General features: G+C 34.8%; 2 protein-coding genes across 2 annotated transcripts; one reads left to right on the top strand and one right to left on the bottom strand.

Moving 5' to 3' along the window:
• Positions 1-7,269: 7,269 nt before the first annotated feature.
• Positions 7,270-12,860, top strand: LOC115950055 (endo-1,3;1,4-beta-D-glucanase-like). Its single transcript, XM_031067305.1, has 8 exons — positions 7,270-7,277; positions 7,361-7,417; positions 7,572-7,668; positions 8,063-8,153; positions 8,271-8,360; positions 8,837-8,945; positions 12,252-12,311; positions 12,842-12,860. Exons 1-8 carry the CDS (start codon positions 7,270-7,272, stop codon positions 12,858-12,860), a joined length of 531 nt encoding a protein of 176 aa, XP_030923165.1.
• Positions 12,861-13,168: 308 nt separating this feature from the next.
• Positions 13,169-15,312, bottom strand: LOC115950054. The gene is made up of 4 exons (XM_031067304.1): positions 15,151-15,312; positions 13,773-14,304; positions 13,331-13,549; positions 13,169-13,242 (listed from the first exon to the last, which is right to left on the bottom strand). The coding sequence occupies exons 1-4, from the start codon at positions 15,310-15,312 to the stop codon at positions 13,169-13,171; spliced, it is 987 nt and encodes a 328-aa protein (XP_030923164.1).
• Positions 15,313-17,288: the final 1,976 nt, after the last annotated feature.

Raw genomic sequence — 17,288 nt, 5'->3', positions numbered from 1 at the left:
CCCAATAACAAAATTCACATACACATTCAGGTGGGGTGTTGATCCTAATGCATTTTACGCTTATGCTGTCTCGTATAGTGTCTGGTATGTGGGGGATGGGGTATTGCATCTCCTTGGTGAGGCTCCTTGCGTTGCTGCAAAGATGGAGTTACAACCAAACAATGGATTACATGAATTCCAATACCAACCATAACAGTAGTTACTCAATATTCATTACATTAAATGACTTGTCATACCATGGGGCCAGCCTTGTGTCCTACTTTGTGACCACCTATCCCACAAGGAGATGCTTTTGTTGTGCGTTTAGATCGACCTTGTGGGGGTGATTGTAACCCAACTACCTGCTCATTCTCAACATGCACAACTGGCTGTTTTGCTTGACTCCCAATAACTAAAGATCCTACAACTGCGGGGGGGGGGGGGGGATGGTGTAGCAAATGAAATGTGAGTGAGGCCCGTAGTCATGGGATCTATATGCAGTCTAGGAGTGGGCATGAATGACATGGAGTGACTATGGGGTGGTACATGGTCTATATGACCAATGCTGTAAAAGGGGGATTGAGTGTGCATGACAGGAGGGGTTTGACTAAAATCAAGGCCGAGATCAAAGGATGGCGGAGTAAATGAAAGATGAGCGGGGTCAAAAAATGTACGTGGGGTGTGTGAAGGGATCTCGGGGTGAAAAGATGCATGAGCAGTGGGTAGAGGGATCTTTAGGTCAGAAACTGCATGAGCAGTACGTGGAGGGATCTTTGGGGAAGGAGATGCATGTGGAGGTGGAGGGAATTCTGGGGTAGGAGATGCATGTGGGGGTGGAGGGGGATCCGACCTACTGACAACCTGATGGGATGCAGCACGCTGACCATGGCTATGGCTGGCACGAGTTGAGCTCGTGCTTGGTCGTCCAGTATCTTTTGGTGCTTCTGGATTTGCCCCATTGGTCTCTTCCAACGTTGGGCAGTTATATGGTGAAGACGTTCCACTGTCTTAAGTACAGTTGAAATATGCTTGTACTCAGGACTGCCTACTGTATAACGTGTCAACAGTTGCTTTTGACTGGCAACCTGAAAGTAAATAAATACAATTAGTACATCTTACTCAAGTTCCTGATACGCAACAAAACTTGAAAAGAAAGGTCAAAGCAATTACCATAATAAGAAGTGAAGCCGTAATGTGGTCGACGAACTTTCAAGTCACCCTACCGTACCAATCGAAGTATGGATGAGTAGGCGACATATCACCCTCTAGTCGTGCTCCATGACATAGAGATCGTGCTTAACTATTCCATACTTGGATATAGCCATAATGTTTGTCCCTCCAATTCACTGCCATCTTCCCCCTCAGGTCTATGGCATGAAAGGCTTCGTCAATATCAACATTTGGGGGGATTTCTTGTACCATCCCGAACTAACGAACAACACGGTCTAGTGTATGTTTCTCTACTAGCCAGAAACATACAAGCGGTACCCTCGCCGTCCATACATCCTTTCCTGCGACACAGAACGCAGGCAGGCGGGCTAATTCAACTTCATATGGTTGTCACACCACCTAAAATAGCCAAATAAAAGGGCAGCACATTATGAAATGTTCCATATCTATGAAATCTTTTACATTTATAAATACAATAGTCATAAACAATAGAAGAAACACAATTTCGGTACCTGCTTCGGATGCATACAATCTAAAAGCTGACGGTACCGAAGCAGACAGATTTCGGCGGGGCTATTCAAGGTGCTCACAACCCACACGGTCCTACAATTAGGAAAGAGGGAGTCAATACTTGGAATTGAGAATTTGAAGTAATCAACAACAATAAATGATGGGCAATCGTAAATTTAATATTACATACCACTAAGTTTATACTAATAAATGATTATCTAAACATATGATTAGTGGTGGAGTTAGAAATTAATAACACTTATATTATACATCAATCATAACATATGACCTCAGTGGTTGTAAAACGATATATAAAAAAATAGATAAAAATCCTATTAATGAGTCAAAATTTGAAGAATATCAAGGTTAAAATTTTATTTTCTATGTCTAACAATGTGTTTAAAATTATGGATCTAATTCCAATAGAGAATCGGTCAAGGAATTGACTTACTTAATGGACAGTGGAGAAGGTGCAAATGGTGGGCCATATGCACCATCTGGTGGGAGGTCCATCCTTGGGCACAAAAAAGGGAATCTGACCCATGCCCAATACTGAACTAGCAACAAGGCCCCACCAATCTGACTGGCACCTCTGTCGGTTGCCCTGCATAACTCTCTATACAACCATGCAAGGCAAGCGCTCTCCCAACTGTACTGAGGTGGATTGCGAAGGTCCCTCAACATCTGCAACCACATCGTATGCACCCTATCGCCAGACTTGTCGGTGAAAATTTTGTCTGCCAGGAGTGCTAGAATATAACACCGTGCATATTGATGCACAACCACCTCTGCTGCACCATCGGGCAACCCTTGGTCAATTTTTTCTAGTAGCTTCTTAATTTGGATCCTTTGTCCTTTAAGCACAGTATCATTAGTAGCAATTCCAAGCATACTCTGAAATTTAGCAGCCCATGTCAAGTCAGTTGTTCCAACAATTGCCTCACCATCGATTGGAATCTCCAAAAGAACCTCCACATCTTGTAATGTCATCGTTGTCTCACCATGTGGCAGGTGGAAGGTGTGGGTTTTAGGCCGCCATCGCTCAACGAAGGCTGTTATCAAGTTATGATCAATCTCTCTACATGGGGTCCTATACAGCCCCTCTAATCCAACTCTCTTGACAATATCGACGATGCGATCATCTACCACTATCCGGCGTCGTTTTTGGAACTCGTCATTATGACCGCGGCATTTTAGTGGCCCCGGATCCTGCACATGATAGAACTATGGTGATGAGATGCAATATGCCATAACCTTTGTATATATGATTGTAGCTATTGATCCCAAAAAACAAAAATAAAGCGGTTATCAAGGGAAATTAAAATATCATCCCAAAAAAAAAAAAAAAAAGCAACAACGGGAGAAAAATAAAAGGATGCAATGCACTTGATACATTTGTCTAGTAATGAAAGGCTTCCCATGTGAACAGCCTATTGCTGCCTTTGAACCAGGAAAAGTTAGATGGAAAATAAACAACCTAAATAGGGGAAAGTAAAAGAAACTAGATGCAAAGGCTAGCATTCTCAATAATAACAAGAAAAATTACTGCAAAAACCACAACCTGAACAACTTCTTACCAAGCAACAATAAAATTATCACAAGTCACATTGCTTCAAACAAAAATAACTCTTATGAACCTAGGATTGCTTTGTTCATCAACTTGTTTTCAATTACAAAAAAAATAAAAGGCTAAAGAGATGCTTACTATAGATGAACTTCAATAATTTTCCCTTCCAAATAAGGTAATATATTAATCAGTGAACTAAAATGGAGGCAAAACTTCTTGAATGCTTGCATAGAAAAATTATCCAACTCAATGAGTGCTTATATATGTTTATAGAAAACATTAGAACAAAATGTTGTAACTTGAAGACAAATATAAACACTCAAAGCACTCACTGTAAGAATGAACTCATCAACAACTAGAGAACTAAAATATTCCATATATCAAAGAAGGGAAAAGGGAAAACCAATGGACGGCATATGGTATGACAGATGGCACCTAAAGGTACCAATATTGCAGACTTATAATGATCTTTTGTCATATGTAAAGTGCATCTTAAGTATCTCATACCACCCTCCCACAATTGATATTGAACTATAACGTAGACAAAAGTTGTGAAACTTTTAAGGAATCTTTATTAATAGTATAAATGAATTTTTCTTTCGAAAAGCATGTGTGAGTACCAATTTACTGCTGCCATTAAGTCATTTTCTTAATAACCTCTTAATGAAAATTTAGTTAATTATTGTCAGAAAATAACTTTTAGCGTAAACGTGTGTACTGAATGTTAATGACAGAAAAACTAGGGTTTTCATTCACTTTTCTGCCCCCCTCCAATAAAAAAAGAATTAAAAAAAAAAGATTAATGTTATGCATCAATTTCGCTGATGCACTTTGATATTGAATAACTTAATTTTGCAGATACGCTTTCTCTTGGCTGTTAGAATTTTAGTTTGTGGGTTGAAGCAGTTAATGAATTTTCAATATATATATATATATATATATATATATACTTGTGTGTGTCTACCCAAACGCTTGATATTCCGTTGTTGTGTTTCCTTCTTACCGTCGTTGGCGCCACCCTAGTCGTAAAGTGAATTCCTAGAACCTAACTGTAAGGCCCGTTTGAGCCAAGAGAGGGCATGTAGGGCATGAGAGGTATAAGGTTGGTTAGGGTATGTGTTACGAAAATAAATAACTTACAACACTACCACCGGCCAGAAAAGAGTGGCTCTGATACCATAAAGGGGGAAGGGGACGCACAGTTGATGGGAAGAGACAGAAGCACAGAAGAGACAGAAGCACAGTAATATTATAAAGAAAATAATGTAAGTAACTTGAAAAGTAAATAACTTGAAAGTAAGAACAATAAATAGCTTGAAAATAAGAACAACTAGTCGCTAACCCGCGCGATGCACGGGAAATGTATTGAGTACAATATATAATTTAATCTTTGTTTATTTTACTACAACACCAAAATTGAATTTGTAAAATAAAATCATATAGTTAAAACATTTGTTAACAGCTATACGTTTCACACATTTATTAAACTATATTATTATTATTATTATTATTATTATCAACTTAACAGTATTTTAATATATGATACCAACATGCTTCAAGAAAATGTCCAACACTGAAAACAATTTCGAAAACAAACTCAACTAAACAGTTTGATGAATAAATATATTACAATCTATAATATAAGCCAAGAAATAAACTTTGAAACCAATATGAACAAAATCCACGTCAAACAAAACCATTTCGATCATTAAGAATATGACTCACTAAAGTCATGAAAAACACAGGATTCATTACAAAAGAAAAAAAAAAAAGAAGCATCTTTAGTCTTTATAGATTTTGCCTAAGTACCCAGATACGATGACACATACTCACACAAAAAAAGAAAGAACATACAAACATGTACATACGCTATGAAAGTAAAAATAAGAAAAACAAAAGAGACGTAAACACGGACAATTAAAGAAAAAATATAGGAAAAAAAAGTTAGGAATAGAAATATAAGATAAAGATGGGTTACCCTCAAAAAGAATAATCCATGGATATTCATTGAAATCTTCTAGATAATTTCTGATAATAGAAAAAATAAAACCCAAAAGTTATGATGTTAAAACTTCCAAAAGGCCAAAAAAAAAATTTTAAAAAAAAATCAGAAGATTCAAAGCTTCAAAAGTATTGAAATAAAACAATATATATATATATATATATATACGCAATAGAGAAATACAATAGAAAGAAGGGAATCCATGATTATAGCTTTTCCACTTATGTATTGGACTCCTCTCCTTCTTCGGTCAATGCATCAAGGTTAGGGTTATTTGATTTGTTCAATAAAAATTTGAAGATTTAATTAAAAGATTCAGGCCCAGCAATTAAATAAACAAAACAACAATTGACAAACTTATAAGAAAAAACAACAAATCTATAATTTTTATTGAACAAATCAAATAACCCTAACCTTGATGCATTGACCGAAGAAGGAGAGGAGTCCAATACATAAGTGGAATATGTGAATTGTGAAGCATGAGCCGCCCTCAAAAAAAATCTTGAAGAAAAATAAGTTTTAAGGAGAAAATTGTGTTGCGGCAAAAATAAGTTTTTGGGGCTTAGGTTTTCTACGCAAGCAATTCTTAAATAGGAGAGAGTAGAGGCGGTAGGAGAGTGTCCTTATTTGGCTAGAAGTCTAATTTGCATTGGAAAAGGAAAACAGTGATGAGGTGGAAAATTTAATTTAATTTAAATATTGTGCTGACGTGGAAAATTGTGGGAGTTTCAAAAGTTTCAGTTTTATATATATATATATATATATATATATATATATAGATTATAAGGCGGTAAAACCAGCCAAGTATATATGAAAATAACTCAAAGTAAATGAGAACAATAGTTCAAAGTAAATGAAAGCAATTTAGAACCATCCGGTATGGCGGTAATCCATCCAAGGTGGCGGTAGCAACAAGTAGAATAATGAACATAGAACTGAAAATATTTGTTATTAAAAGTAGGATAAACACTTACAGTAGTAGTGAATACAAGATCTCAATAGTTACAGGTTAACAGTTACAAAGCTTGAACTAGTCTTAGTTACAAGGTTTGTAGGATTACAAAGTTTGTAGTGAACAAGGATGAACAAGGTAGTAGTAGTGGAAGTAGGGTGAGTTCTCTCTCTAAGAAGGCTAGTTCTAAGGGAAGAGAAATCAGAACTAAAACTTGACTTGAAAAACTCTGAAATTTAAGGGACAACCTCCCTTAAATAGGCAAAATTTCGGAGTCAACAGCGTCATGAACAGTAAAAGTGAACAGTATCAGTGAACAGTAATCCGTGAACAGTAATCTGTGAATAGTAAAGTGAATAGTGTTTTTTTTTTTTTTTTCACTTTTTGAATTAAAAACTTCTGAACTTTTTGTCTTTTACTTGATCCAACATTGTCAGGAGAAGCATGGCAAAAGGGCAAAAGGAAAATCATGCATGCCACCAAGTTAGTAGATTCTCATTTCTTTTCTTAAAAGACTTCAAATGTGACATTTTTTGTTGGCATAAATGAAGCCTTTGTCAGAGCATCTTCTCGTCTCTACCAAAATGGCTTGTGACTTTTCAGACTCATTTTAAATATTGTAATAGTTTTGGCCATTGTGCAGGCTAGACAAATTGTGGAATCAAAATCTTCCGCAAAATCCGGAGTATCAGTTCTGGATTTTTCGTAACATATTTGAAGGACAATAGAATATTTTGGCTTTTGTGCAAGCCGGACAAATAAAGTAGCACCAGTCTTGTAACAATAGTGACCTCATCAATCAGTAGAGGGAGCATCGGATGGATAACCATCAAAAGGATCAAAAGGACCTTGTGGAGAATCACATGCATGATCATGGTAAATAGCGTATTGGTTACAGAATCCACAATATAAAATTGGCTCAAATGTTGGAGTTTTACCCGGGATGAGAAGACTCCTTGGATTACAATGATCAGCAATTCGCAAATGAGCAATGGCATTAGAATATTATATATATATATATATATATAACTGATTTAATAATGTTTCATTTTTTTCCTTCGAGTCAGAAATGGCATTATGAACGGATAGATGGCAAGGTTGGTGGCGCTGAAAGACAAATAAGAATAGACCGATTTAATGCCAAAAATTCTTCCAGATTTTGCTTTCTGCTTTCAACCAGAGCTGGTGGCTTAGGGATAAACCTTGCAACTGCTGACACTGTTATCATATATGACAGGTGAAAAGTTTACACCGACATTTGTTTTCTTTTTTCATGTGATTTCTAGCGCAAGTTGTTGATCAATTTATAAATATTTGGTAATGTATGAAGTGAGGAAACTCATTGGTTGGTGAACCTAGAGTTTAGGAAAGCAATAAGAAGTGTTTTGAAGATATTATGTGGTAGTTCCTGACTTCATACGAGAACCCTTTGTGCTTGAAGATATTGCTAATAATCCTCTAGAAGTTTGGTTGAAGGATCATGGAACGGTCGGTTCTAAATTTTAATTTTTTCCTGGAAATTGTTTAAAGTTTGTTTTTTACTTATCAAAAAGAAAATGTTTTTGTCACAGTGACCCTTTTGTGAAACTTGAATGTATTGCTACATTTTCATTTGAGATTATATTCTGAAGGCCTCCATTGTGGAGTTTGGGTATTTTGCATATTAGGCTGTCTAAATATATGTGTCAATTCAGCTGCACAATTGCTTTATTGTTATTGCTGTAAGTAAAAAATAGTTCATACTTCATAAATTATTGAACTAGCTGGCTGTGTCCACCTTTTGCGACCTTGGTGGTGACCCACTGACCCTAATATTGCAGTTTTCTACTAATTACTATGCAATTTTCAGTTTACACTAATAGTATCATAATTATTTCTATAGGATAAAGGATTTGAGGAGGCAAAGTCAATAATTGAAACTTTGAAAAGTAAAGGTGCTTCTTCAATAGGGGCTGCAAGCTTTTGCTGGGGTGGTGAGTTTTTTCTCTATTAATTCTTCTTTTCTTTCTTTTTGAGTATCTTTATACAGCATTTTATTGCTTTAAAAAAAATGCTGACATTTGAAATTTTACATTCTTCTTACTTCTCAGGTAAGGTTGTGGTTGAACTTTCAAAAGTTGAACTTATCCAAGCTGCAGTGATATTACATCCTGCATGGGTAACAGTGGATGATATCAAGGGTATGGATTTGAATGGATCCCATTGTATAACTTTTTCAAGAGCTTTATATTAGTTTCACTAGATTGTTAGTTTGCAATTTCAGAGTGTAAAAGTGTTTTTTGAAGAACTTTCAAGAAAAAACCTCTAGCTCTTATTATACTCTAGCAATTAAAATATTGGAAGTAACTAGTAAACACAAGTACTTGACTTTATAAGTTTCCTTCTTTCCTTTCTCTTGAGGTCAAAGTATATTTGTTTGCTTTTAGCATGCAGATTTACAATGATCTTACTAAACTCCTTCTCTGTCATAATTTTGCATTTTCCCTAGATGTTAGAAATCAATTCTTGTTCCAATATTTTTTTTTCTACCTTCAAGTTGCTTGCAGACCAGGACTTGCTAAATTTATCTATTTTCTAGTAAGAGTACAAGTACAAGGAAGAAAAAAAATTAACAATTTTGTGTCATAGTTAACTGGTATTTGGTGATTGATTTCAAGTGTTAAGGTTCCCATTGCAGTACTAGGAGCTGAGATTGACAACATTGCTCCACCCGAACTCTTAAAACAATATGATGAGGCCTTAACTTCTCAATCTAAGGTAGGAAGATCAAATCCTTGTCTAGTTTTATTTTTAATTTTTTTTATATCCATTTTTATATGCTTCTTTACAGTGCTTAGCTGTTACATTATTTTATTATATATCTCAACCTTTTCTGGTTATGATTTTTTCTTCTTCTTAGATAATAAGTAATAACATTCTGGTAATAATGCTGGTTCATCATTCTTTTATTGAGGGTTGACTGGCTGCATTTAATTTTTTACGTATTGGAATATTTGGAACATAACTATGATCCTTTTAGCCTAAATTTCATACTTTTAGCATTAGTTTCATCTCAGAGTATTTTTCTTGGTTTTCTAGACGAAAGAGTGAATGGTAGCAGAGTGTATACCCACACTAACAGTCAACCAATCTAACTTAACCCAACTAATGGGCATGACCATGCATTCAAAGCTAGTAATACCATTGACAAACTTAGAAATTCAGAAATGGGAAGAAAAAAAAAATCAACATAATGTAAAAGGATAAGAAGAGAATATTCAGCAAGTGGTCGGTTTTAATTTTACCTTGCCTTCCCAAACAGCGCACACTCGATGTTTTTTTACAAACCTTAACACCGAATCCTCAATGGGCCTAGGACCGAACTCATTAGGGATTTGAGCAGGAACAGCAGCCATACTGCACGAAGTTTAGGGAGTCAAGAGTAATATAAGCACATGTTAAATTGGCAAGGATCTCAATGTATAGCCTAATTTCTTGCACAAACGATAATTATGACAATCAACCACAAGGAATAAACATACATATAAAAAACTCAATATGCTGTCAAAAAACTCAGTATGAGCTAATTAATTAAGCCTTCTACATTTCTCCATTTTCATTCAATGTGTTCTGAGGAGTTAGAGCAATGCTCCGACAAATCAGAACATTACAGTTTTTTGGTTTTCATAACAATCTGTATTTAAAAACACTTCATAGAAAGGAGAAAGTAAAATGGTAATGTGGATAAAGTCTAGGGAGGGGAACAGAAAAAAGAAAAAAGAAGAGTATGCTTAAACTTTAAAGGTGCTGCTATGTACATTTTAATAAATTTTGCATAGATTGAAAAATTTTCAAAATTACACTTAAGACTTGATTTCCAAATAATATTTTAAAAATTGGAAATTATGTTTTATACACTTAAATCATGTTTTGAAAACACAATCTAAAGACTAAATGTGGTATCATGTTTTTAATGAGTTTAGTAGTTATTGATTTAGGTGGGTGTAACATTAAATGATTTTCCATAGATTTCAAAATTTGCACTGAACTTTTATGTGGATATACAAGTTAAGTGCAACATTTGAAATTTAGAAATTTTGTGTTTTACATTTAAATTGTGTTTTGGAAAAATGAGTTTAGTGTAAATTTGAAACACAAACTTTCAAAATTTGCAGTAAACTTTCAAGGCAAATGTGTTTACACTAGACTTGTGCCAAGAGCCTTAATAGTTTAATTGGTACTTTTTAGTGTTTATAACGAAGATATTTAGGATCCAGTTTTTTTTCACCCTCAACTTTCGATATATTTAAAAAAGAAATTATGTTTTCAAACACAATATTAATGCAAAATGTAAATGTATATAGAAACCATGCATGGGTATATAGATTTTAATATAGATGATCATAGGGAAGACTATCACCATATGCAAACATATAGTTCTGTTCACTGTTTGTGTTGCTATCAAGTACAATGCATACCAATAGAAAATCATCTATTACCAATAAACCCAGAAAAAAGGAGTAATCAAAGCAAACCCATATATCAGTTGCAAGGAATAGAGAGAGAGTCCTTACTTTTGTGATAGACTACCAGCGGAGCCAACCCAGAAAGTTGTTAATCCAACTCAGACAAGAGATTGAAATTAATTTCTGTTTGAAAGCAAAAAAAAATATTCAGATACCACCTATATTAAAAATTACATAACAAAACCCAGAAACTCTACTCAATACCACCATCAACAAGTACCAAAATATAATTCAGACTATCAATTGAAACTGAGAATTTTGCTCATATCAATTTCTTTCTTCTTAAAAAAGCATACCATTCCAAATTTTCTTCCTATAAAGAAAATGGATATAACAGTATCAATGCTAGAACCTATTTACTGGTAAGCATAACTTGTGCATACCAAGTTTCATACTCAATTCAAATCACAGAAATATATAATAATATTAATAATAATAAACATTTTATAAAAATAAAAATCCAAAAACCCATTAATCTCTGATTCAGACACTCAACTCAATTCACATTCACCCAAAAAAAAAAAAAAAAAGAACAAAAGAAACAGTAAATAAGCAAAACCAACAACAACAACCCATTTCTCTAAACACAAAGACAATCCAAACAATCATTCATACAATGATATAAAACCCAAAAACCACATAGAAGAGATCAAATGAGAATGATACCCTGCGTTTGTTGGGACGACGACAGCGACGGAGCGGAGGGGCGACGGCATCAGAGCGGAGGGGTGACGGCGACGGTGATGGAGCTGCAGGAGAGGGAATGAGAGTGAGAGAGACGGACGGTGACGGAGCGAGAGGGAATGAGAGTGAGACAGAGCGAGATGGAATGAGAGTGAAGCGAGATGGAATGAGAGTGAAGCGAGATGGAATGAGAGTGAGAGTGAGAGTGAGACAGAGATTGAGAGTGGGAGGGAATGAGAGAGACTGTGAGTTTTTTGAGTGAGAGGACTGTGAGTTTTGAAAGTTTGAGTGCGATCTGCAGGACATGTGGAGGGCCAAAAAGAAATCGAGTCCAATGGACTCAATTTCAATGTATATAAACCGAGTCCACTGGACTCGGTTTATATGTACAAAAACCAAGTTCACTAAACTCGGTTTTTGTACATAGAAATCGAGTCCATTGGACACGATTTCTATGTACAAAAACCTTGGTTTCTATGTATAAAAACCGAGTCCAATGAACTCGATTTCTGTGCATACGTGGACCATTTGTCCACCTTAGCTACTGGCAAAATAGGAAACTCGAGTACAATATACTCAATTTATAACCAAAAAATCGAGTCCACTAGACTCGAATTGTTAGAAATGCAATATGTTTGAAACGTTGCCTAACTTATAATATAGTTTGGGTTTTATAGTTATTTTTTAGAAAAATTTGTTTGCACATGACAGTTTTAGGGTTTTTTTTTTTTTTTTTGAAAAAATGAGTTGAAGAAAAATTATCTTTGGTCAACATAATAAGTATGACTTATTTTTAAAAATTGTTTTCTACTAAATTATTTTAGAAAACAACTCTAACTCATAGCAAGCTAAATAAGAGAAGTTAGAATTTTTTTTTTCAACTCATTTAAGATTGTTACCTAAGAGTATCCACAGCAGTGGAGCTAAAAATATAGTTATTTGGTATCACAAAAAGTTATTTTATCTATTTTACTTATTCACTTTACAAAACATCCAGCAGCAGTGGATTTATTTTAGCTTTCAACACAATAAAATAATATAAACATCACAATAAAATAATATATCTACTACAATAAAATAATATATTTACTACAATAAACAACAATCACAACCACCGCAACCGCTACCGCTGCCACTACCGTCGCACCACCGCCACCGCCACCACATAATAGTAAATAATTGTTTAGTGTTAACAAGTGATTTTTTTAACCCCAAATTATACTTATACATTTTTTTTTTACTAAAACAATTTCTCAATCATCATGATAGCAAATAATCATTTAGTGTAAAAATAATATTTTGTTTTAACCCCAAATTATATATATACAAATTTATCTTTTGACTAAAAAAAATTTCTCAATCGTCATGGTAGCCTATTATCATCTAGTATAACAACATTATTTTTTTAAAAACCAAATTATATATATACAAATTTATCTTTGACTAAAACAATCGTCTCAATTGTTTGGAAGCAATCTTGGAACAATGTGAACTATGAAATGGAGGAATTTTATAAGAAAACATATAAAATAGAACACATATTATAGCTGGAACAATGTAGTCCTTAGATTACTCACATACATAACTCAAACCAAATTACAATAAAACTCACACACTCGCACAAGTTCCTATCACTCATGCTTCTCAACATATAAAAAAGGAAGTTTCTACGACTCGCCTTGAAATTGCCATAAATGTTTAATGAGGTCCAACTGGAGTTGAGAATGAATTTCTCAGTCTCTAATGCGTCTATAACTCTCAATGTATGCCATAAATCCGTCACTTTGTTCACGTAACACTTACATAGGAGGATTATCCACTCCATCAATTTGTTCATAATCCAAGTCTACCACTTCATCATCATCCCGCTCATCTTCAACAATCATGTTATGGAGAATTATGCATGCTTTCATGATATTTTGGAGTGTTTCAAGATGGAAAAATCGTGCAAGTCCACGGACAATTGCGAATTGTGAAACGTGCTTGAAGCACTCCAAATGCATGCTCAACATCCTTCCTATACGCCTCTTGGGCTGCTGCAAATAATTTTTGCTTTTGTCCTTGTGGAGATGGGATTGTTTTCACAAATGTTGCCCACTTTGGATATATGCCATTAGCAAGGTAATATCCCATTGTGTAGTCATGACCATTGATTGAGTAATGTATTGCAGGAGCACGACCTTCAGCAAGATCATTAAATATATGAGACAGCTCTAACACATTAATGTCATTATTTGACTCAAGTAACCCAAAAAATGCATGCCATATCCAAAGATCATATGATGCTACTGTCTCCAAAATAATAGTAGGCTCACGAATATGACCACAATATTGACCTTTCCATGCAGCTAGACAATTTTCCCACTTCCAATGCATGCAATCAATCAATTGAACCTAACATACCTAGAAAACCTTGGTGTTCACCATGAGCTAATAGTCTAGCGATGTCTTCATTGTTTGGCTTTCTCAAGTATTCCTTAGAGAAAACATTAATTATCGCAGTAACAAATTTTTTCAAACTTTCTAATGTAGTAGTTTCTCTAATCTGCACATATTCATCCATCAAATCACCCAATACTCCATACACAAGCATTCTAAATGCAGCAGTAATATTTTGTAATGAAGATAAACCAAGTTTGTTGGCATTATTTCTTTTTTGGACAAAGTAAGAATCATGAGCTTCTACCTTAGATTGAATACGGAGAAAAAGAGAACGCTTCATCCGAAATCTCCTATGAAATAAAGAGGGTGGATATATTGGTGTGGGAGCAAAAGAGTCAAGAAAAAGCCTCTCATGGCCTGCCAAATGATTACGTTGGATATAGCGATGACGTTTAGGTTGTGATGTTTCCATAACAAGTTCTTTGATTATCTCATCCTCATCTGAGTCATTAAGAAGCAACTTGCAAAACAAAGAGTGATTCATGGATGCAACCTTCAAGACAATTGAAAGCAATTATTACTATAGATGCAAGAAACATAACCAATTCATGCTTTTAGTGCCATAAGCAATCATTATACCCACAAGCACACATGCACAAGTTACAACACAAACAAGATGAACAATAAATTTAAAGGTTTATACATAATCATTATACCCATAAACCACTTTCTATTATTGTTGAAACTTGAACCTTATTAGGCCCGTAAGGAATAGCTGCTCATTAGACTCAACCCCATGGTTGTTCCCAAGGGACTTAAAAAAAAATGACTTGGACGTGCTACAACACAAGCTCAAATCATTAACCATTGCTAATCTTGACTTGAACAAATATGCAGAATAAGAAAGTTTTCCACATTACATTCAAATTTGAGATAATGTAGACTAGGCATCAAGATTGGTTGAAAGAGGGTGACAAGAATACTAAAGTTCTTTTATGCTAAAGTAAACAAAAAGATCAAAGCGGAACAAGAGGAAATTAATCCCTCCCTTTTCCATTCCTCCACATCAACCAAACAATGATATCCTATCCTTTCTTTCATCTTCTTATTACTATAGATGCAAGAAACATGACCAATCCATGCTTTTAGTGCCAAAAGCAATCATTATACCCACAAGCACACACGCACAAGTCACAACACAAACAAGATGAACAATAATCATTATACATAGTTTAAGATTAAAGTGAAGTGACATAAGCCACTACTAAATACATGAAAGCCTCTCATAAGTTACTACCAAAATACATAAAGGCCTACATAAGCCACTACAAAATACATAAAGGCCTAAGCTACATCCAAATTGCAATCAAACCCATTAATTACATGAACTTTGTCTTGCCATGATTTCCTCTTGGAGTTGTTCATAAAAAGCCTTTTGTGCTCCGGTCAAGGCACTTGTATCTTTCATCATGATTCTCTCCTCCTCTAACATATATTGCATCTCAAAATTTTTCCTCTCAATCATGACTCTTTCCTTCTCAATCTTAAGTTTTTTCTTCATCTCTTTCCTTCTCAATCCTAAGTTTTTCCCTCTCAATAAACATTTTTTCCTCTTCCAATCGAGTTATCTCCTTATCCCTCAACTATCCCAAGCGCAACTTCTCTACTTTGATAAGAAGACTCTCTTTGTCATGTTCTTGTGATTCCTCAATAAATTTCAATTTCTTGGTCAAATTTTCCCCTACATCTTTTCTGGTGGATTTGTTCTTTCGGTTGGCCTTTTCGGCCTTCCTACCAATTGGCCTCTCAAAATTGGAAGTGTCACCAAGTCTAGACCCACAATCTCCTTCGCCAATAGATGTTGACTCCGGAGTTGGAGGCACGGATGCTCTTGATCTTCCATTAGGATCGGCCCACTTTGGTTGGTCCTTTAACATGAGCCAACAATGTTCAAGAAGAAATGGTTTTTTGAAGGTCTCTTTATACAAAGCCTTCGCATTGGTAATCTAAAGAAATTAAAAGAAATATAACATGATTAGTATCTTTAAACTATTGGTGAATGGGTATGTTAACATTATTGCAATATAATTTATACCTTATCTTGTTCGGTTATACCACTTTGATGACGTGTGTTAACTTTAGCCATGCACCCACAAAACTTATTTGTCTTTTCATTAATCGTTCCCCAACAACTTATCAAGGAGATAGCAGTACATGTGGTACCAGATGTATTGTACTGCGTGAAGTATTCCCAAACTTTTTGACAAAATGTATTTTGTGTTTATTCATTACTGTGTATGGCATCAACACTAATATTGAGCCATGCTAACACTAGGAGTGATATTCCTCTACACTAAAGTTAGAGCCCCGTTTTCCTTTTGTAGAAGAGACATTTTCAACTTGAGGTGGAGAATTAGAAACTGACACAGGAGTATTTTGAGATGTTCCCAAAAGTTGTGAGTCAATATCTATATCCCTGTTCATGATACCCGTGTAATATGTTAGGCCTCTACGTGACTTCATAAAATTAGAAACAACAATATACTTCCAAGCAAACTGAAATTAAAGACCAATACTGTATAAATTAGAAAAAAAAAAATGTAAACTTCCCTGCACACAGAAAATACCTAAACTAACATTTATATCAAAACTTAAAATACTTAGAAGTATAACAATAGAACATGATTATGCATAAATACTTAATTTGACATGTAGCTTAATCCCACTGATAAAGAAAACAACAAATTCATTTTTAAGCATCTCAAAACCAAACTAACAATTTCTCAACAAACAAGAAATCAGCAAGAAACAAAAAAAATTGTAGCCTTCCCTGCACACAGAAAATTCCCAAATTAACATTTAAAAACAAAAACATAAATTCTTGCAAGCAGAAAATTCCTAATACATTCCAATCCTCAACGATTTATCATTAGATTCAACAAATATTATAAATTTATCATTCCAATTAAATTGAGTAACTCACAACTCACAACTCAACAAATATTATATGAATCAAAACTGAGTAACTCACAACTTTGAAATAAGGCATGAAGCAAAAAAAATAAAAATAAGGCAGTAAGCAAGTTTCAAATCCAAATCAAAACGAATGGATGCTCTGAATTTACTGCTCTATTCTGTCCATTCATCAATTCAACTTACCAAAGCATGGATAAGTTTGTTGAGATCAAATGAAAGAAATTTTCATTGAACAAGAACAACAAAAAAATTATTGTATCTAAAATTTATTTATTCTATATTTATAGATACACACACATACCCAAATAAAAAATCCCAAGCATATAGATGAAGAAGACAGAGACAACTCACTTGAAGGCGAGTCGGGTTGGAGGCGTGGATCGGAGGTGTGGATCAGTGGCGGCGGGATAGAGAGGTGACATTTTAGAGTGAGAGTTTGAGAGAATACATTTGAGAGAGTTAAGAGCAACAGAGAAGGCCAAGATGGGTCAGAGGCGTGGATCGATAGTGGATCAGAGGCGTGGGTTTGAGGTGTGGATTGGCGGCTTAGGAGTTCGACAA

Source organism: Quercus lobata, chromosome 6 (assembly GCF_001633185.2).
Source record: "Quercus lobata isolate SW786 chromosome 6, ValleyOak3.0 Primary Assembly, whole genome shotgun sequence".
Classification (NCBI taxonomy): domain Eukaryota; kingdom Viridiplantae; phylum Streptophyta; class Magnoliopsida; order Fagales; family Fagaceae; genus Quercus; species Quercus lobata.
This window is presented reverse-complemented; position numbering and strand designations above follow the sequence as displayed.